General features: G+C 38.0%; 1 protein-coding gene across 1 annotated transcript in view; it reads left to right on the forward strand.

The window, feature by feature from the left end:
* Positions 1-26,055, forward strand: part of FER (FER tyrosine kinase) — a 444,812-nt gene that overhangs the window by 26,386 nt on the left and 392,371 nt on the right. The window contains exon 3 of the mRNA XM_056139057.1: positions 21,785-22,051. Within this exon, the coding sequence (XP_055995032.1) occupies positions 21,845-22,051 (207 nt within the window). The 5' untranslated portion in view covers positions 21,785-21,844. The remainder of the gene's footprint in view (positions 1-21,784; positions 22,052-26,055) is intronic.

Below are 26,055 nucleotides of genomic sequence, written 5' to 3' on the forward strand. Positions count from 1 at the left end.
ACAACTGCTGGACTAGAGCCATTACTGATTGGATTCCATGGGACATCAAGAGATCACGTGGACGCCCACCTATAAGATGGTCAGACTTCTTCGTCAAGACTCTGAATGATCGGTTTGAGGCTATGCATGTTCCTAGAACGAACAGATACCATTGGGCTACGCTAGCACGCAACCGGGATGAATGGAGTCGTTACTGGCACCCGCTCGAATAAATCGATGAATAACGGGGATTAAGTGATTAAGTGATTAAGTGATTAACATACATTAATTAAGCTAGCCATTTTAAGATTTTTTTATTATTGCTTACAGCAGTCCTATGAATTTTTGTACCTCGCATATGATAATCTTTTGAGTTTAGCTCTTAGAAGAAGCAGAAAGATTACAAGAATTTTTGTTTGTTTGGTTGGTTTTTTGTTTGTTTTTTTGGGATATACCCAGTAGGGTTTAGGGTTTATTCCTGGCTCTACACTTTGGGATGAAATCTGGGGATTGAACCTGTCTTGGAGATTGAACCTGGCTCCTATGTGTGCAAGGCAAATTCTTTGTCTGCTGGACTATCTCTCTGACTCCTGTTGTTTTATTGTTGGAAGGAACTGTAGGAATTTACTTCCCCCTGTTTCAGCTGAAACTCAGAAAGGTTCTGTGCCCTGTCCGTGAACACACAGCATGGCTTTCATGTTTGATGAGACTGCTGCCACTTTTCCTTTATTTTAGCAAGTCTCCTTTATGCTTTCTATCTTCCTATCTTGTCAGTATTTTATTTTATAATGTTCTATGTTCTAGAAAAATGAAAGAAGTTGGAAAATGAGCACACACAAAATCCCTCATTTGTATGCTTAATTTTAATACTTTGTCAAATTTCCTCTTTATGTACTTGTATTCTAAAAACTTTAGAGAATATATTCAAGTATATTTATAATTTTAAGCATGCTTATCTGGAGAGTATGCTTATTTCCTTTTATGATAACATTATCAAATTATGTATAAATTAAAAGTTGATATTATGGTCCAAATTCAGATATCCCTAGTTGTTGCTAAATTTTGTTGAAGTTTTTGTATCCAGGATTCATTCAGGTTTAATGCATGACATTTAATTGTTTTAGAAATCTTTCTGAATTCTTTTTTTTTTGATGACCTGTATATTGATAAATAGTTTGTGTGTTTTAATACATAGTTTTAATATCTCTCTTGAGATTTACCTGGTTTATTAGAGCATTTTTTAAAATTTAATTTTATTTTTATAAAGTTGTTCACGATAATTTATTACAATTAATATTCAAACACCACTCCCACCACCATTCCACCTTCCCACCACCATATTTCGAATGTTTCCATCCCAAACCCCAAACACTGCCCCCAAAACAGAACTGAAATAACTTATTTTTTTATTGCTTATTATGAATAATCCCCTAAAAAGACACAGAAAAGATTCCTTAGAGGAAAGTGTGTGAAAACTGTATTTCACCCAGGAGCCATTAAGCCTTTCTATAAGAGATTGCTCGAGCGGGCCCAGTAACGTCTCCATTGGAGACTTTGTTGTTACTGTGTCTGGCATATCGAATACTCTCGGTAGCTTGCCGGGCTCTCCAAGAGGGGCGGAGGAATCGAACTCGGGTCGGCCATGTTGACCGCGTGTAAGGTGAACGCCCTACCCGCTGTGCTATCGCATTGAGACTTGTGTGCATAAATATATATATATATATATATTTGTATGTATATATTTTCCATAAGGTTGGTTGCCTCGACTTTAAATCCCACCAAATGTGGTGTGATACTCCTGGTATATTGGTGCTGTAAAGTATTAGATGTCCAGGAATAGATTCACTCATGGGTAAGGCTTGTTTGAGAGTGTGGAGAGCAGCTGTGAGCATGGGGGTGATTGGCGCCATATAGTCTCATTAATGACCATGATCCAGACACTCAACAATAAATCTCTTGGAAAGAGAACACAGAACCATACTCCATGGAGATGCCTCTAGACCCTGTGCCAGGATGTTTCATTCCAGGCAACCCAGAGAGGGGTAGGTGAGTGTCCCTTCTGCCCCAAGGGAGTCAGCCTGGCAGCCAAAAATCTTTCAGAGCATTTTTTATCCCAAACTTATTTGCAATTATCTTTTTCCTTCTAATTTTCTGAGATTGGAGATTAAGTTGTTTATTTCAAGCTTAAAAACAAAGTTCAACTGTAAATATATGACTGAAATTTTTACATTCAGTTAAAGTATGTTAAAAAAAACAGGCTATTTCTATGATATTTGATCCATTAGCACTAATAGGCAGTTGAAGTTCATTTATAACACAGTGTGCCAGAATTCCTTATTATTCACCATTGTCTGTTCCCACCTTCTTACCACTTGTTTATATATTGGAAATGTTGTCGTTATGGACATTAGGCAAATGTAGTACCTTTATGTTTCATTATTGTTTGATATGTTCTTATTTTTATTGTATTGTTTTTTTTCTTTTATTTGTACTTCTGTTTCTTCTTGATTTATTTTGGGGGAGGGCATGATGGTGATTGGTGGCTTTCCTTAGTGTTATGGTTAAATTTTTTTTCAGAATTTCATGTATCTACAGAGGATTTTTACTTCATGGTTACAGTGTGGTATGCATATTCAAAACTGTCTATATGACCTACTATTTTCAGTTGATAGTATGTTTAGTTTGGATGTGTCCACCTCTTAATAAAGGCTTTTTGTGTGTCCTTAGCTGAACTCTTCCTTTCACTGTTTTGATAGCACCTTCATACCTTAATATTTTCGTGTTCTATGCAGCCTTCCCTGATCTCTTCTGTGAAGGTCGTACATACTCCTATATCCACTCTGAGCTTATAAACAGTTGGTTACCATGGCCTGTTTATTAATAAGCATTTGTGAGTTTTCATGATTGCTATGTCTAGTAGACTGTAAGTTTCTCAATCTTAAACAATTGGTATATAATCTTTTCTAATAAGTATTTTATTTCCAGGGAAATATACTTAGCAAATATTTGCTCATTATGCATTGTGAGTGGATTTTAAATGAATTGTATTTTTATTCCTTACCTCTTTATTGTTATTTTTTTAAATTTGAATTTTGTTTTTGTTTTTGGGATGCCCATTGGTGCCAAGGGACTATTCCTGGCTCTGTGCTTAGGAGGGATTTCAAATAATTCTGATCTTGCTAAATAATTTTAAATGTCATTACTGTAATTACAGTTAAAAAATAAAAAATAGTTCAAAAGCTGCTAGTTAATTTGTTTATAGACTCATTGTTTCTGGTCCATGTTTCCTCATAATAGAATGTTGTCATCCATAATCCTGCTCCAATTGCCTGTGCAAACAAGTGATACTCATTTAAATTTATCTTTTAAGTACCCTACAAGTAATACTTTCAAAGTAAACATAAGAGTTTTAAATTCCAGCGATTGTAAGGAAACTATGGTTAGCATATATTAACCGGTAGTGAAAGATGTCTTCATAGTTAAACATAGTGAATTGTTCATCCTCATTTCTGCCTCTTAACTGCTTCTGCAAAAATGCCTCACTTTGTATCATGAGGTCAGTTTTGGTTTGTCATAGGGACATTACTTGCTTACTTGGTGGCTTTTTTAAACTTTTCTTTCTGTCTTACTAAATGCAGCTTAGTATTTTGTTCAGATAGAGTCATGTTTCTTCTGTCAGTATTGAAGCATGTAAATGGTAAGAAATACTGTTAGTGAATTATTTTTGTACTCTAGCAGCTATGTTAAAGCCCTTCTTCAATGAAATGCATTTTGGTGCAATCACTTGAACTACAAACTGAATTTGAAAAGTTTTATAGTTAAGAATATGAATTTAAAAATCTTGACTGAACTTCCCAGGTGAGTGTGCCTGTTTCTCTCCTATTTCTGTCGCCTGTGGCTCTGATGATACTTTAATTCTTAGAGTTTTTATGCTGTCATTTGGGCTCGTTCTATCTGATACCACCAGGCCTCCCACTTGTTCCTGCTGGTGTTGCTTGAGAGAGTACAGGGTGTTTTTTTAGCTGAGCTATCATGGATCTGTTGATAGGTAAGAGATGACTATTCTGCTGCTGATCTGATGACCCTGGAGAAGATTCGGACTGGTGGATGAGAAGAACCTTCTAGACCCAACTTCCTGATATAGTTGAGTTTCTCTTGCTAGTTCTGTCTCGAGGTGGGGAAAGAGGGCTTCAGACCTGCAGGGACAGAAAGGCTTCCTGATGGTCTCATTGGATTCTTCTCTTGGGAAGAGAGTTCTTTCCACCAAGAAGGGCAGCTGCTCCTCTGGCTGCTTATTTTTGGTGAGAGTCATAATCAGTTTCTCTTGAAGTTGTTTTTTGCCTGCCTGCAGTCAGTGATGCTTTTCTGCTTCTCAGAGTTCTTTGTCTCTTGTACTATTTCCAGTGTTTAAAGGGAGGGGTGGGAAGGTGACAAATGCAAGCTTATTTAGATCACAAGTTGGATTTTCCTAAAAAGGAAAAAGAATTTCCTCCCCATCTCCACTCTCCCTTCATTGTTGTTATATTGATTGGAGGGTTCTATAACCGCTCATTGTGCTGCTTTTTTTTTTTTTCTAGCTGTGGTGATTGTAAGGGGTCACAGAGCAGGTTACAATGCTCACAGACCTGGCCATGGTGTTCACTGAGGTTTCCACTCTTTTAGTTGTGGTGCTTGTGCATATGTTTTGCTGTTGGTCAAACTCTTAGTTGAGGCCCCCAAGTTAGGGTTGTAGTGTTTGCTGGAATTGCTGTGGTGCTTACATACTTGTTTGCCAAAAGTTGTTTTCCTTGCAAATTGTGCTCACATATTTCTGTAACAGGGGGCTTGCAGGAAGCTACAACCTTTTATGTAGTGCATGCACAACTTTTGGCTATAGTATGGTCAAAAATTGCTTTAGGTGCTGGGGCTCTTAGACAGCAGAGCTGCCAGGATCACACTCAGCATATGGAGGGTACCGAGAATTTGATCTCAAGACCGTGTGCTTGTAAGGCAGTCACTCTGAGCCTCCGCAGTATTTCTCCAGGATTCACTTTAATTTTGGTTTCTTTTTCAAATAAACGTGAAGGTTAAGAGGTAGAGAAGGGGCAGAGAGATAAAAACAGTGACTATTTCACCTGGCTGGGCACCTTAGATTTCAACCTTCTTTCCTCCCTCCTTTCTTTCCTTCCTTCCTTCCTTCCTTTGTTTTTGTGCCACACTGGTGTGCTCAGGGATTCCTCCTGGCTCTGTGCTCAGGGATCACTTTGGTGGGGTTAGGGGAACCATATGGGATGCCAGAGATTGAATCCTGATTGGTTGTGTGTGAGGATTACTGGCTATACTATCTTTTGCTCTAAATTTACTCTTTCATATGAGTCCATTAAATATCACTTACTTCTGAATTTAATTTTATTCACTAGTTTTTTACAGAGCGCTGGAAATGGTGAACCTTGAGTGACTTCCCCGGACTAATTTCTATTCAAAATAGTTCTCTAGATATGTTTTTGTCTTTTTCACTTTTCATCAGCCAATTTACTTGTTGCCTGAATCTTTCTTATTCTCTTTAAATTTATTTTTTGTCTGTAGGGTTGTGTTTAGGGATTATTCCTGGTTCTGCACTCAGGGATCACTCCTGGCAGGGCTTGGGGGACCCTTTGGGGTGCCAGGGTTGAACCCTGGTTGCCGTGTGCAAGGCTGTCCTATCATACTGGCTTCTTGATGATTGATATTGGAGTGATCAGCTACATCTTTTCTTCAGAGTAGATTTGGAAATTGGGGTACTATTTAGCACATTACCTAAAACAACAGATTTCTTTCTTTTTCCCTATGTAACCATAGTGTAAAACTTGTGTATTAAAGCTATACTTCTTTATTTGTTGATATGTTTAAAATTTTGGGTTTCTTTAAAACAAATTTTTGTTTCTTTTGTTGATTATTTTATTTGTTTTTGGTTTGGGGACAGTACCTGGCAGTGCTAAGGGGATTCTCTGGCTCTCTGCTTACGGGTTGCTCCTGTGTTGGGGACTGTTCAGTCCTGTGGGTCAAACCCAGGCTTCCTCTCCATTTATTAGTTAGCTCTTTGTGGTACTGTTTCATTTTATCAACTCTCTCCAAACTCCAGTAGTGATTTTTTTTTTTGTAGTTTTCACGTATTCCTTTGACATTTGATTTTTCATATCTTCTTTTTCTCTCTGGCATCAGTAACTCTGAACTGATTTTATTTCTTTGCTTCTTTATCACAATACTTTAGCCTCTAGTCGTTCCATAGTTGACAGGTTCAAATGGGTTTTGATCTCAACTCACTGCTTTTCTGTCAGGATTTTGACTTGTTTTTCTTGCAGGTGACGTAGTGAAGTGGGGAGAAGAGAGGTACCAGCCTCCTTGCCCACTCACATACTGCACTATCTTTCCAGCTCCCTACTGCCCAGCTTTAAAAAATTGATTTTTAAATTCAGGTCCTTAGTCTTAACATTTTACCCTAGCATTTATTTTCTGCTGAAGTGGATGCATTTTCTTTCAAGTTACCCCATATTCTCATTCTTTCATTTAGAGCCTTGCAGTTTTCATTAGATTGCCGCTGTTTTGTTTCCTAAATCCGTTCATCAAAACAAGGCACTTAAATTTTTGCTTACATTGTCAATTTTAGATCCTCATTTCTCAATCTAGGATTCTCAGTTACCATGATGACTTATAGTGATTTGACTTCCTGTGTCTAATTTTATGTCTCTTTTCCATTTCTCTCTTCATTAGTTGAAGTTGGGAACCATGCTTTGGTGTTGCTCCTTGTGGGGGTCGGGGATCACAGGCCTTCTTCACGCAGAGCATGCACATTAACCGTTTGAGCTAAAAATTAATGATTTCTCTTGCTTTGTTCCTCAGCCCCCCCCCCCCCCACAGTTTTTGTTATTGTTGTAAAGACTTGGGGTTGGATTTGATTTCAATTCATTGACTTCACATGGGGGCGCACATCTGGTTGTAGTGCATTCTTTAGCTGGTGTGCTTACACATGTACGTGGTTGTGATGTGCCGTAGAGTAGACACTTCATTGTGGTGCTGGAGATCCCAAATAGTGCTGCTGGTATTGCTCTTGGCAATGGGGAACCATAATGCTGGTAATCAAAGTGTCAACTTTGCCACTGAGCCTCCCTCTGACTCTCCTTTTCAAGCTTTCCTATTCCTGGCTTCCTGATTAAAATTCTTCTCTCTTTATTGAATTTACATAAAAAGTATTAAGAAAAATTCTCAGTTACTCAGCTGGATGAAATTTCATCAAGTGAATGAATATATTTGTGTAGCTATCACCAGAAAATCAGTCACTTAGAAATTAAGGTTAAGGCTGAAGAAAGAGTGCAGTAGTTAGAGTGCTTGCTTGGTATGCAGATTTTTTTTCCAGTTGTAAACAGGATTTTATTATTATTATTTTATTTATTTATTTTGAATACCCATCCCTCCACCAGTGACCATTTCCCACCACCACGGATCCCAGTATCCCTCCCACCCCTCATCCCCCCCCATCCCACCCTGCCTCTGTGGCAGGGCATTCCCTTTTGTTCTCTCTCTCCTGTTGGGTGTTGTGGTTTGTAAAAGAGTTAAGCCTGATTTTCAGGGAGAAACGTTGGATGATTTATTTTCCATTGATCAGTTTGTACGCGGCCGTGCAGTTTGGAATAAAAGTCCTGGTTCCCGCATGCCAGCACTATGCTTGTAGAGGCTTATGGTCACTGGGGTTCCATCTGGAGAAGTCGGGATGCGGCACCTACCCCATCTGGGACTTCCTGGTGATCTCGGCTGGTACATTTGGGACCTGGTACATTCTCCGGGAGCTGTAGGTATGCAGATGTTTTATGCAGATGTTTAGATGCAGATGACCTGCTTCCATTCCTGGCACCTGTTATGGTCCCTTGAGCCCTGCCAGAAGTGATCCCTGAATACAGAGCCAAAGGGAAGTCCTGAGTGTAGCTGAGTGTGTCCCTTTCCCAACGACTCATGTTAATGACCTGGTAATTTTGCTTTTAAAATCAAGTTAGTTTAAGGGGTTTTAGTCCTCTTACTTTCTTTATCAGTAGATAGTGGGAGATGAAAATTTTATTGCTTGATACCTAAACTCTGATTTGAGAGAAATTGTTTCTTTTACCGTTGAGACTTTCCAGATTATGCTCCAGTTTTGCTCTGGTTTTCTGGGGTTCAGTTCTGGGATGCCCTACTGAGCTAGATAATTTCATGCCACCAACGATGCTCTGGGCCATTGGGACCACTTAGTGTCAGAGTGTTCACAGGGATCCACACCCAGTGTTGCTTCATGCTTGGGAGGCCTTGAATCTCTCTTATTTAGGTTTTTGCCCCGTGCTGAAATACATTTTCTTCTTTTTTTAGTGATGGTGGGGTATACATCCAGAGGTGCTCAGGGATCCTAGCTCTGTGCCCAGGGATCACTACCAGCAATGCTCAGGGCTTCTGGCACTAAAATTAGGAATTGCTTCTTTTTCTGTTTTTATTTTTGTTCTTTTTTTTGCCTTTTGGGTCCCATCCAGTGATGCTCAGGGGTTAATCCTGACTCTGCAATTAGAAATTACTCCTGGCGATACTCAGGGGAGAGTATAGGATGTCGTGGATTGAATCAGGGTGGCTGCATGCATGTCAAATGCCCTCCCTGCTGTACTGTGGCTCTGGCCCATTAGGAATTGCGTGGGGACAATATGTGGTAACTGGCATCAGTCAAACTCCAGTGAACTCTGTATGAAGCACACACCTTACCTACTGTATTATTTCTTTGGTCCCTTTTTTCCCCCTAAGATAATCTAGTTTTTATTAACTTTCTCTTTTGTTTTGAGGGCCACACCAAGTGGTGCTCAGGGTTACTCCTGGCGGAGCTTGGGGAACCACATGTGGTGCTGGAGATTGAACCTCGGGTCAGCTGTGTGCAAAGCAAGCACCCTAGCAGCTGCACTATAGCTCTGGCCCTTCATTATTTTTTTGAATTTCTCTGTAGTGTATTTTTTTTTAAAACTTAGAATGGAATTTATATGTATAGGAGGGTATACAATGAAAACCACCTCTCCCTCTAGTCCCATAGTGACAAGAAATGGGGACTTAGAAACTCTTCCTCTGTTGTACATAAGGAACAAAAACTGACTAGAGTATCCCTTAATTTCCACATACTGTTTTCCTTTTTATTCTTTGCTTGCACAATCCTTGTGAAGTTAATTATAATGGAACAAAATCCTTAGATCAGAGCTAGAGGTATTTAGAAGCAGAAGCAATGTTTACCACCATTACTAAGATACAGTTTTTTAAAAATAGACTGACCTTACTTTGGCCTCAAAAAGTATTTCTATTCTTTAATTGAAAACATGGGTTGAGTTAAAGTTTATCTTTACTGAGACATAGTTGAGCTGTAGATACAATAACATAAAAATGTTCACTGTAAATTATTGTGCCCCATAAAGATACTTTAAATCAAAGTAAAATACCTACTATATACATAATGAAAGACACTGAAATTTCTTACTTTATATAAATTGAATATTTATATTAGGAATGTTACTTATGTTAGGAGCCATTCAGTCTCCTGACTGTTACTTCTGAAACTTGGATGAAGTGCTGCTTTACCCTTTTATGTCCTTTCCCCTTCCCATTTGTTTGACAGATTATAAAATGGGATAGTTTACACTTGGTGGGCAAGTATAGTGTTTTGTTTGGAAAACCCACATTTTTTACTATCTCTCTAGATGGGATCACTAAGGTTAAGGAGGGAAGTCTCTTTTTATTTTCTCTATACCTTAGAGGATCTCAGCTGGATTAACACGAAGACTTCTGGTTAGCTGCCAGAGCTAAAAATAAAAGGTGTGCTTTGTCATTTCTTCTAATTAGCTCTGAAAAGCTTGTCTGGACAGTCTCTGAACTAATGGAGACTAGAATGCAAAAAAAACCCAAAAAACCCAAAGTCACAGTTTTCAGGAGTAACAGTAATTAAGTAGGATATATCCTATATATAATATCATATGTATGTCACCTATATATATCCTATATAATATACATACCCTATCTAGTATATACACATATATACACATATGTACTATACACACATATGCTTATATACTACTTGATATATATGTTTATATTCACATATATATGTCTCCTTGATATATATGTATATGTATATTGCTTGATATATATATCCTACTTGATATATGTATATATAACTGGGAAAATTTCCAATAAATGACCTTAGATGATAATCATGCTATAGTGATTTCTCTTAATACTTTTTTGGTCTATAATTACATGCTGAAGCATTCATATATTTAAATTATACAAATGAATGGTTCTCAATTTGTTCACAGAGTTGTGTAAACTCATCACAATCAATTTCAGCACATTTTCATCATGTCAGAATAAAATTTCTAGTACCTATTACTGATGGATCTTCATTTAAAAATATTTGTAAACTGTGGATAACTAATTTACTTTTATGTCTCTCTAGATTTTGGGCATTTCATATAAGGAGCATTGAATTATTGATCAGTCTGGCATATTTCACTTAGCATCAAATTTATGAGATTCACTTGTTTTTTAGCTTTTATATATATTTAATTTTATTTCCAAATAATATTTTATCATCTTTTTTTTTTTACATTTGTCAGTTGTTGGTATTTGGTTTGTATCTACTTTGTGTGAATGATGAATAATTTTACTCAAACATTTGCATGCAAATTTTTATGTGAGGATGTTTTGATTTCTCTAGGGTATATGCCCTGGGTCAGATGATGCTATTCTTAACTTTTGATTACTTGGGAAACTTTTTTACCTTCTTATACCATTTTATTAAAAAATATTATATTTAAAATTAAAAAAATCTGAACCTGGTATTTTTAAAATTTTGTTTTTAAATTTAACATACTGTGAATTACAAAGTTATTGATAGTTGAATTTTAGATATATAATGTTCTAGCACCAATCCCACTCTCAGTGTCCACTTCTGTCCACCAGTGTCCCCAAGTTCCCTCCTGTCCCCCTGTCTTACATGACTTAAAATTTCCCCCATTGATAAATACATGAAGAGTCTAATTTCTTAAGTTTGTTTTAACCTTATTATTATCTTTTGAGTATATATATGACAATCTTTATTCATTTAATTTTTTTGGAGGGGGGTCACACCCAGTGGTGCTCAGGGCTTACTCCTGGCTTCTACACTTAGGGATCACTCCTGGTGCGGCTTGAGGTACCATAAAGGATGCCAGGGATCAAAGCAGAGTCTGCTGCATGTAGGTTGCCTGCCCTACTTGCTGTCCAATTGCTCCACCCATGGTGATAGATATTCTTGTGTAAAGTGCTTAGTGTGTTTTGATTTGTTCTTATTGTTTTTGATTGTTCTAATAACTAATGATACTGAGCATCTTTTTATATGCCCATTTGACATTTGTAAATCCTCTTTGTCTGTTCAGATCCTTTGCTCTCCATTGTTATCATTTACCCCTTCTCTTCCCTGTGTTAATGTAGTTGTATCATGCTACCCTCTGTTGGTTGCAGTGCCTGTGCATTTGGTTGTGGTATTCACCAGGATTGGATAGGAGGTTACAATTCTTGTACAGTCCAACAAGGTCTTGTGAAGGGTTCAGTTCTTTGGTTTTGATGCTTGTACTTCTGCTCACTAGCCCTTGTACTCTTTAGTTGTATTGATTCTGTGCATTCTTGTTTTTGTGCTCACTGGGAGTCACACAGTTTACTTTTGTTTTTCACAAATATGCTTGCTGGTGTGGAGTAGGTGATGGACAAATGGCCCGGTTCCTGAGCATCATGTTTTGTCTGTGGTCCTTTAAAAAACAATTATTTTAGGCACAATGCTATACGGTATTGATGGCAGGGTTTTATGTTTGACACTTTCTAGCACCACATCCCCAGATACACCTGTCTGCAGTGCCAGAAATCACTACAGCAGCTCCATTAGGATTTCACTTGGTGCCTATGTGTGGCACTGGGATCAAACTCAGGATCTCCTGCATGCAAGGAAGGAACTTTAGTCATCAAGCTCTCTATTGACCTATATTGCTCATTTTCAATTAGATCATTATTTTTATTATTAGGATCTAAGAATTTATGCATTCCAGATAGAAGTTCCTTATCAGAAAAATCATTTGAAAATATCTGCTTGCATTATAAAAGATGTCTTTTCTTTGTTGATGGTATCCTTTGAACTCAGAGGTTCTCATTTTGCTGAAGTTCAATTTTATATTTTGATTTTGTTGCCTGTGTGTGTGTGTGTGTGTGTGTGTGTGTGTGTGTGTGAGAATCTGCCTGTCTGTCTCGGGGCCTACACCTGGCTATACTCAGGGATTACTCCTGGCTTAGCAGTTAGAAATTTCTCCTGGCAGTGCTTGGGGGATCATATGGGATGCTGGGGATTGAACCGTTGGCCGTGTGCAAGGCAAACACCCTACTTACTGCACTATTGCTCTGGCCTCTAGCTTGTCAATTTGTATAAAATGAAGCTTTGTGATCATAAATTAAGTTATATCTGTAGATCAAACAGTAGAGTATTGGTTTCTTTTATTTTTTAGTTAAATTTTTTTCAAAAACTCAAAACTTTCTTTTTTTAAAGGTATATAAATTAAAATATGAATTATGATTAATACTATGAATATTCTATGCTAATACATTTTATAGTTTATTTGGAATAGACAAATTCTTCAAATATACAACTTAGTAAGAGTGAGAAGTATTAAGAAAATTTAAGGGGAAAATCTGATTTGGCTTATTAAAGTATAAAAGTGTGTTTTATCCTGGAAAGGGGCTATTGACTTAATGTTAGAAAATGTTATAGATAATGCTTAAGTATGAGTATTAATATGTGAAAGATTGTTTCAAAGATCTCTATATATTTACAAAAAATAACCTGACCAGACATAGAACATTCAATAAAATGGAATGTTAATTTATTATTGAAAAATATGTAAAACCCCTTAGAAAATTAGAAGTAAATGAATATGATTCAAATTTAGTAGAGGGCAACAATAAGTAAAATAAGTAAATGCCATACTCAGTAGCAAAGTGAGAAGTTTATCTTGTCTTTTAAAGAAACTTGTTTAAAACTTGCAAAACTGGTTTCAAGGTTGTTTTCTGGTTTCTCTAAGCTGTTGCTTCTCCTTTAATCTCTGTATTGTTCTTTCAATACATAAATGATAGCACTGTAGCACTGTCCTCCTGTTGTTCATTGATTTGCTTCAGCGGGCCCAGTAACGTCTCCATTGTGAGACTTGTTTTTACTGTTTTTGGCATATTGAATATGCCACAGGTAGTTTGCCAGGCGGGCGAGATACTCTTGGTAGCTTGCTGGGTTCTCCGAGAGGGGCGGAGGAATTTAACCCGGCTCGGCAAGGCTGGCTGCACGCAAGGTAAACGTCCTATCACTGTGCTATTGCTCCAGCCCACATAAATGATAATTTAGCTTAATAAAATATTCTTGGTGAGGTGTTCATTTCATTGATTTTAATTTTCTAGCTCTGTTTTTGGCTTTATTATTCTGATTATAATATATCTTGGAGTTTTTCTATCTGGGTCTACTTTTACTCTTTAGACCTTTTGGGTCTGGGTGCCAGAACTTCTCAACTCTGGGAAATTCATATATATATATATATACATATATATATATATATATATATAATTTCTTCAACAGGTGGTTCTTCATCAAATTTGCCTTGCAGGGAATCTTCTGACTCTTAAATTGCTCTTCTTGTTTTCATTCTGTAAATCTGGTTAACTATTTCTTTGCAGATTTTTCTCCACTGCTTGTTATTTTCTAGAAATTTCCTGTATCTCCCCATGAAGCTTGTCAATCTTTTCCTCAGTTATTATTTTGCTGTTCAAATCTTCTTTTGCATTTCTATCACTTACCATATGCTTTATTTCTGTCACTTAAGATTGTAGTATTCTCATTTTGGGTCTCATACTTCCTTGTTCTTTGCTGAAACATCCTCAGCAAAGGATGAAACATCCTCAAGCTGGAGTCACTAAACTCACTGCGAGTTTACAGATGCAGTTTACTGATAGAGCCTTTCGTGTTACCACTCATTGAGTTTGGTGGGCTTCCCCAGAGTATTTGCTATGTTCCTGTTATGTTGAGGGTGAATCATCATAGTTAGCCCTGCTGGGAATCTCTGAGAGATTATACTGGGTATTGTTCTTTTCTTTCCTGCCATCTTCATCCAGTGACAGGAAGTATAAGGGTGAGAAGTGTAACTGCAACTGCATGGTTCAGGACATGTGGAGGTGCTGATAAGGAGAGTATCAGGCATGGAGTCAGCTGGCACCTAGCTGGAAGAGAAGGGAGTCTGCTTCCAGTGCTCAGAAGGCTCCAGTGATATTAGCTGGTAGGTTAACCTCACCTGGAAGATGGAGGGGCAAGCAGAGGGTCTGTGATCTGGAGGCGGACCTGCTGAGATAGTACTTTTTTTTTTAATTCAAAGTTTAAAACATTTTTGTTTTAGAATGGATGTTTACAACACTGTTAATAATAGGACTTTATGAATGAAATATTCCAGTACTATCCCCTTCCCTGGAGTTTTATACCTCCCACCATTGCCTTTGGCTTCTCCCATCTTTCCCCCACTCGCTACTCTTTTTTATGGTAAGCTTTCTGCTAAAGACCAGTTCTTGTGTTCTGTTGCCTTGGGCATCTATTATGCTTCGTATATCTGTATCTGTCTTCTGGACTCTTGATTCTCTTCCATTAGTCTGTTATTCAACTATTATTTGTTATCATTTTTAAATTTATTTTTATAAAGTTGTTCACAATAGTTCATTACAGATAATATTCAAACACCAATCCCACCACCGTGCATCTTCCCACCACCATAAGATGAAAGTGTGTGAAGATTGTTGTAGTTCATCCTGGAGCCATTTAAGTCTTGTATAAGAGATTACAAGCGTGTATGTTAAACCCAAACAAATGTATGCTATTTTTGGTACATCAGTAAGCTAGAGTATAAGAGGTCACACAGCCGCAAATTGCTCCAGAAAAGTTCTGTGTCTCTGTCTTCCAGGAGTTTCATTTTATAGTCCCTGGATCTTGACCATTGATGAGATTATATGGTGCTGGAGGCAGTTTGTGGGTGTGACTGCCAAGCTACTGGAAAACTGGGTAACTGGTGGGAGGAGGCCCAGTCCTATTCCAAGCGAGCTTGGAGATATCAGTTACTGTTCCCGCATACCTGGGTTTTTCTGCAGGACTCCCTGTAGGGGAAGCTCCTCAGAGCCTGTGGCGAGTAGCCTTGAGCATGGCTATGCGGTTGGGTTCTGGAGTTTTTTGACTGCTGGGGTTCTGCTGGAGCCAGGTGGGAGACTCAACCCGCCCCCCTCTGAATTGCCCCAGTGAAGATAGCCTGGCGCAGGGTCAGGACATTCTTTCTGATAGTTATCATTTTATAGTACAGTTTGAAGTTGGAGAAGAAGAAGACTGCCATCTTCCTTTCTTCTAGAGTTGTGTTGGCTGTTGGTGGGATGAGTGGTGTGTTACTAGTCCATATGAATTTTAAGAGTGTTTGATCTATGTCTTGATATATATGTATGTTCACATATATCTGAACTGAATTTCTATAATGCTTTGGGCAATTGCTGTTTTGACAATGGTAAGGTTGTGTTTGCCCCAGCTGATCAAATGTGTCTCTTGTATGTAGGCATTGGAAAGGGAAAGCTGGGTTTAGTTTTCTGATTCATTTTGATACTCTGTGTCACTTGGTTGGTGTACTCTCACCATTGAAATTTAGTGAGATTATTTACATGGAGTTTTGCTATCATTCTTAAGAGTTTAGTTGTATTTGTAAGATCTATCTTGTCTCAAAAAATACCCATCAATGCTTATTGCAACATTGGTTTTAAGGCCATGAATTTCCTGTACTGTTGCTTATCTGTGAAGCTCTATTAGCCATTCAGATACAAATGTGTGTAATAACTGGATGGCTAGGGAAAGTTCTGCTGCTTTCTCTCACCACCTGCATTTGGTGGCCTCAGGATTCTCCGATACCCAGGATGGCCAATGCCATGGGCAGATGAAGGAGGAAACGAGGGCCAAGCTGGTTGGTGATCAGTGCCATTTATTCCATTCTCCCCATGTGCCTGTTTCAGTCTCACTAAGCTCCCCATTCTAGTCTCACACTGCCCCTCATTCCAGTCTCCTCCTTATCTCTCCCGCTCATCTCTTCGCTCTCCCTCTCACAGCAGCGTCTCTCTCTCTCTCTCTCTCTCTCTCTCTCTCTCTCTCTCTCTCTCTCTCTCCACGTGCCTGCTCCTGCATTCTTCCTCTACATTCTTCTTCCTCTGTCCCCCTTGCTAGTCTCTCTGTGCTCCATCTTGTTGTCCTGGTCTCTCTCTAGTCTCTCACCAACTCCCCAGCATTGGGGGTAGATGGGGGTAGATACCATACCCTGTCCCATAGGACTATCAGCATATCAAAAGCCCTTCCTGATTGCTCATCAGGCTCCCAGGTGAAATACCACCTATGAGTGTTTCACCTCTCCTTTGTCCAGTAACTTAATTAACATCTTAATTATATTTCTTAATATGAGTTATTTTGTATAGAGACAGTAAGAGATACATTGAGCTTGTAGGGTGGCTCTCCTGGGGACATCTCGCTATAGATCTCAGACTACAGTGCGCAGCCCAGATTAATCTTTCCTAACCCCAGCAGAGTCCTACTCCAGTTATTACTTTTTGGATCATGACAGAATTTGTCCACGACCATGCTGTTAATTTATAGTTAAGTATTATGGCACTTTGGCCTGACCCATTTTGATGCCAGGGTAGCTCACAGCTTACCCTGGGTCCATCCAGTCTCTTGTTGGGACTCTGCTTTTGAGATTCTAGGAAGTAAGGGCAACTGGGGTTTAAGTTGAGAGAACTGATGCTCAGGGGTTAATATCATTGAGTCAATTAACTTCCAAGTTACAGAAGCATAGCATTAGCTATCTTCTTGCGTACGTACAAAAAGAACATTGCTCTGAATTAACTATGCAAAAGACTTAAGGAGAAGAGAAAAGCAATATTTACAAGTTAACAGAGCACAAAAAAAGAGGTTACAAATAAACACAGTATGGGGGTACTGTGGTGGGAGTACTCAGTAAACTTAAGCTCCATGTGGCAGAAAGTACAAACCAATGTTATCCTACACAAATGAAAGTTTAATATTTTCTTTTTGGGTTGCACCTGGCAATGCTCAGGGGTTACTCCTTGCTCTGTACTTAGGTATTACTCCTGGTGGTGCACTGGGGACCGTATAGGATGCCTGGGATCAAACCTGGGTTGGCTGTGTGTAAGGCAAGTGCCCTTACTATTGCTCCAGCCCAAATACAAACTATAGTTTAGCTAAGTATTCTTGATGCAATGTTCATTTTATTAAGTTTTATTTTGTTTTTAAACTATATCCCACCACTTTATTCTGTTCAGTATCTCACTTGATAATTCTGCTGTTGAATCTCAAGGAAGTTCCTTGTGTATAATTACTTTCCTTCTTTAGTATATTATTTCTAAATTTGTCTTTTGTCACTTTGATTATGATGTGTCTTGGAATATTTTTAATGGGTCTCCTTTTTTTAATTTCAGTTTTAGGCTATCTCTTTTGCCATGCATAAATTCTTTAATTTGAGTTTCAGCTTTGGAACATTACATGACACTAAGAATCTATTAATTTCATCTAGGTTCTCCAGCTCAAGAGCATGAAGTTGTTTATAGTAACCCTTATTATATTTTGAATTTCTAAAGTGTCCATTGCAATTTTTCTCGTGTCATCTCTATTGATTTTATTTGAACATTTTCTCTTTGTTTTTTCTTGTGAGTCTAGATGGGCTGGAGCAATAGCACAGTGGTAGGGCGTTTGCCTTACAAGTGCCAACATGGTTGACCCGAGTTCGATTCCTCCACCCCTTTCGGAGAGCCCGGCAAGCTACCGAGAGTATCTCGCCCGCACGGCAGAGCCTGGCAAGCTACCCGTGATGTATTCAATATGCCAAACACAGTAACTAGAAGTCTCATGATGGAGATGTTACTGGGCCCGCTCGAGCAAATCGATGAACAACGGGAGAACCGTGATCGTGACCGTGAGTCTAGATAAAGGTTTATCTGTTTTGTTTATTCGTTTGAAGAACCAACTCCTGGTTTCTTTGATCCTTTCTTTTACTTTCTTGGTTTCTATGCTGTTGATTTATGCTCCTATTTTTCCTCCTTCTACTCCTTTTGGCTTCTTTTGCTATTCTGTTTTCAGATTTTTGAGATATGTGTTTAGCTTGTTGATTGGATTTTTCTTCTTTCTTAAAGTAGGCCTGTATTTCTATGAATTTCCCTGTAATGCAGCTTTTGCTGTAATTCATAGATATGATAGCTTGTATCTCCATTGTCATTAGTTTTGAGGAATCTTTTTATTTCTTTCGTGATTTCCTCTTTGATTCTTCTATTGTTGAGGATTATTTTGTTCAGCTTCTCAGTATTGGAATTTTACCCATACTTTTTTTCTGTGGCTAATTTCTATTTTCATGGCATTATGATCTGAGAAGTTACTTTGTAAAATTTCTATATTTGTAAATTTTTGTATGTTTGGGTTATGCCCTAGTATATAATTTATCCAGAGAATGTTCTATGTATACTACAGAAGAATGCATTCTTGTTTTGGGGAATGCAGAGCCTGTACATGCCCAACAATCCTGGTTCTTTCAGCTTATCATTTAGGGCTCTTGTCTCTTTACTGATATTGTTTTATATGTTTTTTTTTTGGGGGGGGGTCACACCCGGCAATGCTCAGGGGTTACTCCTGGCTCTGCACTCAGGAATTACTCCTGGCGGTGTTTGGGGGACCATATGGGATGCTGGGAATCGAACCCAGGTCGGCCGTGTGCAAGGCAAACACCCTACTAGCTGTACTGTCACTCCAGCCCCTCTTTACTGATATTCTGTCTTGTTGATCTGTTTAATGGCAAGAGTGTGTTGAAGTATCCCACTGCTCTTATGTTTCAGATGTCATCATATTTCTTTACCCTTGTGAGTAGAAGCTTTATGTACTTTGTTGCTTCTTCATTTGATTCATAAATACTGACGAAGTATTTCTTGATGTACTGTTTGCTTTGGAGTGATAGCACAGTAGGTAGAGCGTTTGCCTTGCACGCGGCTGACTCTGATTCTTTTAAACCTTCGTCCCTCTTGGTGAGCCTAGCAAGCTACTGAGAGTAGCCCACCTGCACCTCAGAGCCTGGCAAGCTCCCTGTGGTGTACTCAATATGCCAAAAACAGTTAACAAGTCTCATAATGGAGACGTTACTGGTACCTGCTCGAGCAAATTTTGAATAACAGGAGAACAGTGCTAGAGTGCTACTGTTTGCTTAATCAATAAGTAGCTTCCAGTACTGTAATCACTTGCATTATATTAAATGCTGTTTGATTTGATTTAAGTATTGATTTCTCATCTCCCCCACCCCCTCCATTAGCATGTATGATTGTTTTTCATCCTTTAGCTCCGAATCTGTATTTATCCTGGGAGTTTAGCTATGTTTCTTGAAACTTTCTTTCCTAATCCATCTAATTATCCCATGCCTTTGTATAGGGACTTTAATCCATTGACATTGAGAGAGATCAATGATTTAAATGGCTATGTTTCTATTTTTGTGGATGTGGATGTGGAAGCAAGTTTTTGAGATTCTGTTTATTCTTTATAGCGGCTTTATAGTAGTTCTTGCTAGATTGATTTAGCTTTTGCAAATGCAGCCAGCGCCGATTTGTCTAAAAAGGTTTTATTCTTCCCTCAAATTTAAATTATAGCTTTGCAGGGTAGTGGACTCTAGGATGGAGGGTTCTTTTTTGAATCAGTACTTTGAATATGTCATTCCACTCAGTTTCTTGACTTGTAAGGTATCATATGGAAGGTCTGTTGTGATTCTCTTATATTTGAGTGATTTTCTATCTCTCACTGCTCTAAGAAGTTTGTCTTTGTCTTGATTTTAGTATTTTAATTACAGTGTTTTGTAATGTTGGCTTGTTTGTCTATTTGGTCGTCTTTGGGCTTCTTGAATTTGTGCAGGAGCCACTCCCAATATATAAGAAAGGTCTTAGTTATTATTTTTTCGACTAGCCATTTTCCCCTTTATCTTTTTCTCTCTTTCTGGTATTCCTTTAATCCTCCTGCTATTGTATACCAGAAATCTTACATTTTCTTTCATTCATTTCCTATTATTTTATTTTCCTTTATTGGTTATAGCTAGTATTTAGTTTTCAGTATCAGTGATAACAGTTCTCTTCATGTTGAATTATATTGATGTGGCTTGCTGTTATATATTTAAACTCTTTCAATTCTAATTGTGTGAACTCTTTGATACCCTGGATCAATTTTCTTCAATTTAGTTGAAGTTTTCTTCCAGTGATTGCTTTAGTTTGATGGCCATGGCATGGAGCATAGATTTTAGTTCCTCATCACTGAAGCTTGAGGGTTTATTTGAACTTGATGATTTTCTGGGACTAGTGTCCCTGTCTGCTAGAGCAATTGAATTCATTTGTTTCCCCATTATTCTTAAAGGTTTGAGGGTGCTCAAATATGAGCTTCAGATTCCTTATCTGAGACATGATCTGTTTTATTACTTTTCATTAAGCTGTTACTTCTGTTAGTCTAATAATTTCTGTGACCTTAGACTGCTCCTTCAATGATCATGCAAGTTAGTGTATAATATTCCCATTTGTATAGAGGGTTATTATGGAGGTATTTCAGGTGAGATATCAAAACCAACAACCTGTAGAATTGGTGGGGTTGAAGGGGTGGAAATGTCATAGAAGTTTTAGTATCTGTGTGGTTTGTGGTTCGAGAGGGGGGAGGTGGTAGCTTCCTTAGTCAGGGGCAGCCAGAACGAGGTCACAGTGCATTTGTAATGGGCAGGAAGAGTGTTGGAACCCTTGATACACCTAAATGATGGAGTCCAGCATTAGCGTTATGGGTCTGGGGAGTGTGTCCTGGGTTCAAGAGTTGGGTGGTGGCTTCCTTGGTCCAGTGGTGCAGGGGTAACTTGGCAGGAAGAGGGCTATGTTAAAATTTATAAGAAGATAGTTTTTGGTTCCTTGATGTTCTGTCTCCACGCATCATGCTGATTCTTCATTGGTTTCCATGTATACTGTCTTTGGTCCATGTATATCTCTAGCTGGTCCTGTCCCATAAAGTTCATTGGTTGTCCTCCTGGTCTGTTGCTCATGCTTTGTGGTTATCTGCTTCCTGCCAGTGTTTGCAGCTCTCTGTCCCTTTGACTTTTCTTTATTCTCTGGCCACGTCGTAGTGGATGGTAACTGCTTTTGCCTCTGTCTGTCCGGGCACTGCCATTTTTCTTTGTGTGAGCATGGGATCTGAGAGAGCTTGCTTTTCACCCAAGTAAAGGGTGGCTCATCTGACCCGTGTGCCCCTCTTTAGCTGCTCTTAGTCTCTTAAAGAGACTTATCTGTGATCTTTCTGACTGGCTGTTATTCCCGTAGGTGAAATTTTAAGTAATCAATTGTGTTGTCTAGATTACCTGGCATCTCTCTCATCCCCCTTCCAATTTCATGGGTATATTATGTCACATCATCTACAACAAAAATACTTCTTTTCTAGTCTCAATATTTTTTATTTTATTTATTTTGTTATACTTGTTAGATCTTCAACAGGGATGATGAGCATTGGTGAGGGTGGACAACCTTGTTTTGTTCCTGATCTTTGGGAGAAAACCATTGAGTTATATTGTTTTTTTTTTAAATTCAAAAAAGTGCTATAAAACTTTGCTTTGAAGACTAATTTTCTTTTAATTTAAGAGCTTTTTTTTTCTGTTTACATATACAGATATGTGCTGATTAGAAAGCTCACTTGGAAGTGTGGAGCATAAGACAGTGCCTTACAAAAATGGGGTTTGGGAGTGACCTGAAGAATTCACATGAAGCTGTATTAAAATTGCAAGACTGGGAATTACGGTTACTGGAAACAGTGAAGAAATTTATGGCTCTAAGAATAAAAAGTGATAAAGAATATGCATCTACTTTACAGAACCTTTGTAATCAAGTTGATAAGGAAAGTACTATACAAATGAATTATGTCAGCAAGGTATCCAAGGTAAGAAAAATTTTATTATATGCATAGCATCATCATTGTGTTTAAACGACTATATCATACTGTTTTATAAATATGGCAAGGTCAGCATACTGAAATTTTACAAATATTCTAAGTTCTAAAATGTTCTAAAATCTGATGATCAGAATCTCATTTTGAGTCCCACTTTCTGATTTCTAAGTCAGCAGATATCAAATTTTTGAACTTTAAATTTTTTTGAAAAATAGGTTTCCAAATTCTTCTAATGATTAGTCAACATTGAGAGGCATTATTACAATTTTATTTTGCTTTGTTATTATAATCTGTCTTCTCTGAATTCGTCTCTGAATAATCAGTATACTGAATCACACAGACTATTTTGAATGTGTTTGTTCTGTACTATCATTTCATGTATAAAATTCTGGTATATTGATGTATTAGTCACATTTAAAATTCCATAAAATTGTAAGTATTATATACATATATGTTATGTATGCTGTATATTACATGCATAATAGATAATATGTCTATCTATAGCAATATATTTTTTAAATTCAAATATAAGTATATAATAAGAAATTTGAGAACATGGTCATAAAGATAAAGGTGAAAATGCATCTAGCAATTCTTTGATTTTTGATCTGTTTATTTTTAATATCTTATTTAAGTATGAGAGTTCACAATATTTATTTAAACGTCAAAAATCTGGGCTGAGACAGTGTCTCAGTGGTAGAGTGTATTATCTACCCTACATGTGTGATACATGGAGTTTAACAGTGTATGATGCAAAAATTAAAATATTCAGAAAACCATTAACACTTTCACCTTATAAAGCTAAAAGAAATGTATTTCTTTCACTTTTGGCTTTTAGGATTTGAGTAAGTTATAGAGAAAACTTTGTTTGTATGTATGTTTGATTTACTAAGAATTTTTTGAGACCCTCTTAATGGATCCCTTACTTGTTTAACTGCCTTTCCTGGGACACTCAGTTTCTCCAAGGAAGGATTTTCTAATCTCTAGTCTGAAGACAGGGTTTCCAGATAAAGTAAAAGTGTAGGACAAATTTTATTTGCATTCAGTATCTGGCACATAGTACACTAAGTTTTTTAGGGAAGTGATTGTTTATCTGAAATTCAGATTTAAATGGCTCCCATTTTGTTTGATGTTTTTAAAAAAATTTTTTATTTTATAAAGTAGTTCACAATATTTGATTACATTTAATATTCATACACCAATCCCACCACCATTACATCTTCCCACCATATATCCATCCTGCACCCCAATCCCTGTCGCAAAACAGAACTGAAATAATTTAATTTTGTATTGTTTGTTATAAAAAACTGCTGAAAATGCTACAACGAAGTATCCTTAGAGGAAAGAGTGTGAAGATTGTTGTATTTCACCAAGGGGCCACTAAGCCCCTTCCATAAGAGATGACTAACATGTTGTTAAAGGTTAAGCCTGTGTGCTTTTATTTGTAAAAAAAAATTTCCTTCTAAGATTGGTTGCCTCCTACTTTGAACCCCATCAACTGTGGTGCGGTACTCTTGGAGTATGGGTAGGGTATGTCCTGTGAAGTGTCACATGGCCTCGAATTTGGCTGTGGGGTCCAGGAATAGGTTCACTTGTGGTTGAAGCTCGGCCCAAGGGTGAGAAGAGCAGTTATGAGCATGGCGGCGGTTGAGTTCTGGAGGTTTTCTGCTGCCAGTGCTGGGTCCCGTGGGGCGGGGAGGGGTCTTACCCATCCCTCTCTGGGGTGTCCTGAGTGAAACAGCCTGGCGGGGGGGGGGGGGGTCTGTTCGCATGGTTATGGCAAGTGTCATGTTATGCTCTTTCCAGGAGAGAAGGATATGCGATCTGGATGGTGGCCAATGACAAGATTATCATGATTCTTTGTTTTTTTTTTTTTTTTTTCTAATTTTATTCTTCATTGAGGCAAGACTAGTTGCAGGCTTATTTGGGTGGAGCAATCTGAAGTAAAGATCTGCCTGCTCCTTTCATAAATGAATTAATCCTCATATTTCTGAGCTTTCATTTTCTTCCTTTTCTTGTTTCTAGTTCCATAAAGTGGTCCTTACTTTTTCACTCCTTCGTAGGCCACTTAAGTTTCAACATAGTTACCTGCTTTATGTTTACTAACATTCTGTTGAATATTTTGTAAGGATATTCCCTTTTCTCTTTGTTATTGTAAATTTGTACTTAAATATTTGTACCATATATAACCGGGGTTTGGGAAAAGAGGGGAGATATGGTCTTATGTTTTATTTATTATATTTAATGTAAATTCTACTACATAGAAAAGGCAATGGAAAGGAAGTAGAAAAGAATTAGTAGATAAGACGACTATTTATGAGGTTAAGCCAGCAGATGATGGATCTAAATGCTGGTGAATGTTTTGGTGAGTTATAAATGGAGATCAATGCTGAAATAGGGAGGTTTGGATGGGAAGGGAAGCTAGGGGCTGCTCATGAAGGTGGGGGGGGTGGCGGCTGAAGTGTATAGTGTGAGTTTTCACAAGGGAAATACTGAATGGCCATAGTTAAAAATTATTTGGAAACTCAACGGGAAACACTGGAATCTGTTGACTTAAAAATAATATAAAAGCACCATTGTACATGGGAAAAGAAGAACTTTAATTTTCAGAGGTAAGACTGATGACTGCTCTGAGAAAGCACAGCTAACTCTAGAGGTTCTGGTTAGCTACTTTCTTCTAAGTAAAAACACTGCCTACCCCACAGGTCAGGTTTGGTATATAGTGTCACTGTGGACTGTTCTCAGTGAAGGAAAAATTTAATCATGAAGGAACATTAAATAACAAAGCATTTGTTTTGTTGACAGGCATACAATGATTTTTTTTTTTTAAACATTTAGGTAGAATTATCTCAATAGTCTGGCAAACTCCCTGTGGCGTACCCAATATGCCAAATACCAGTAACAATGATGGGTCTCATTCTCCTAGCGTGAAAGAGCCTTGAATATGGCATTTTAAAATCTCAGGGCTAAGACGAAGGGAAGGAGACGTTACTGGTGCCTGCTTGAGGCAATTGACGAACAACAGGATGATTGTGATCATCGTGATCTCAATAGTAGATACAGATTAGATATAAAAGAGTGAGGCATTAAAAGTAAGATTATTTTGCTTAGGTGACTGTGTAGCTTTATTATTACTATTATTATTATATAATTTTTATTTACTTGAAAGTCTGTTATTAAAGGCTGCTTCATAGTTGTTTCACCTGCTGTCACAGCAGATGGCAGGGATATAAAAGGACAGGAAACTGTAGAACACCTCACAATCAACAATGTACATACATATATATGTATATATTAAATATATAAATTTAAAAATATATATTTAATTTTGGGCGTTGTAGTAGGCTTTCTATTTTTTTGGGGGGGGCGGGTTTTGGGTCATACCCGGCGATGCACAGGGGCCACTCCTGGCTCATGCACTCAGGAATTACTCCTGGGAGTTCTCAGGGGCCCATATGGGATGCTGGGAATCGAATCCGGGTTAGCTGTGTGCAAGGCAAATGCCCTACCTGTTGTGCTATTGCTCCAGCCCCTGTGGTAGGCTTTTGTGTATAAAGCATTCCAGCACTACACCCTCCACCCGAGTGTCTGGAGGAAGACACTGTCTAGTGGCTGCTGCTCCCCACACCCTCTCCAGGGCCCCCTCTCTCACCAGAAGCTTCCCGGTGAAGAACAGGGTCAGTTTCTGCTGCCTTTGGGCTTTTACTATTCCCCTACTGTTTCGTCATACCCTACATATGAGGGAGAGCACTCTGTGTCTGTCCTTCTCCTGACTTCATTCAGCATGGTACTTTCCAGATCCAAGCAGCAAACTGCATCATTTTATCTTTTCTTAAAACCGAGTAGTATTCCATTTTGTATATATGCCATATATACATATATATTAAATTCAATCATCTATTCTTGTACAGTTGGGTTGTTTCCAGATTTTGGCTATTGTGAATAATGCTTCAGTTAACATATAAGTGCAAGTATCTTTTCTGAATACAGTTTTT

The sequence above is a fragment of the Sorex fumeus genome, unplaced genomic scaffold (assembly GCF_029834395.1).
Source record: "Sorex fumeus unplaced genomic scaffold, SorFum_2.1 ptg000131l, whole genome shotgun sequence".
Lineage (NCBI taxonomy): Eukaryota > Metazoa > Chordata > Mammalia > Eulipotyphla > Soricidae > Sorex > Sorex fumeus.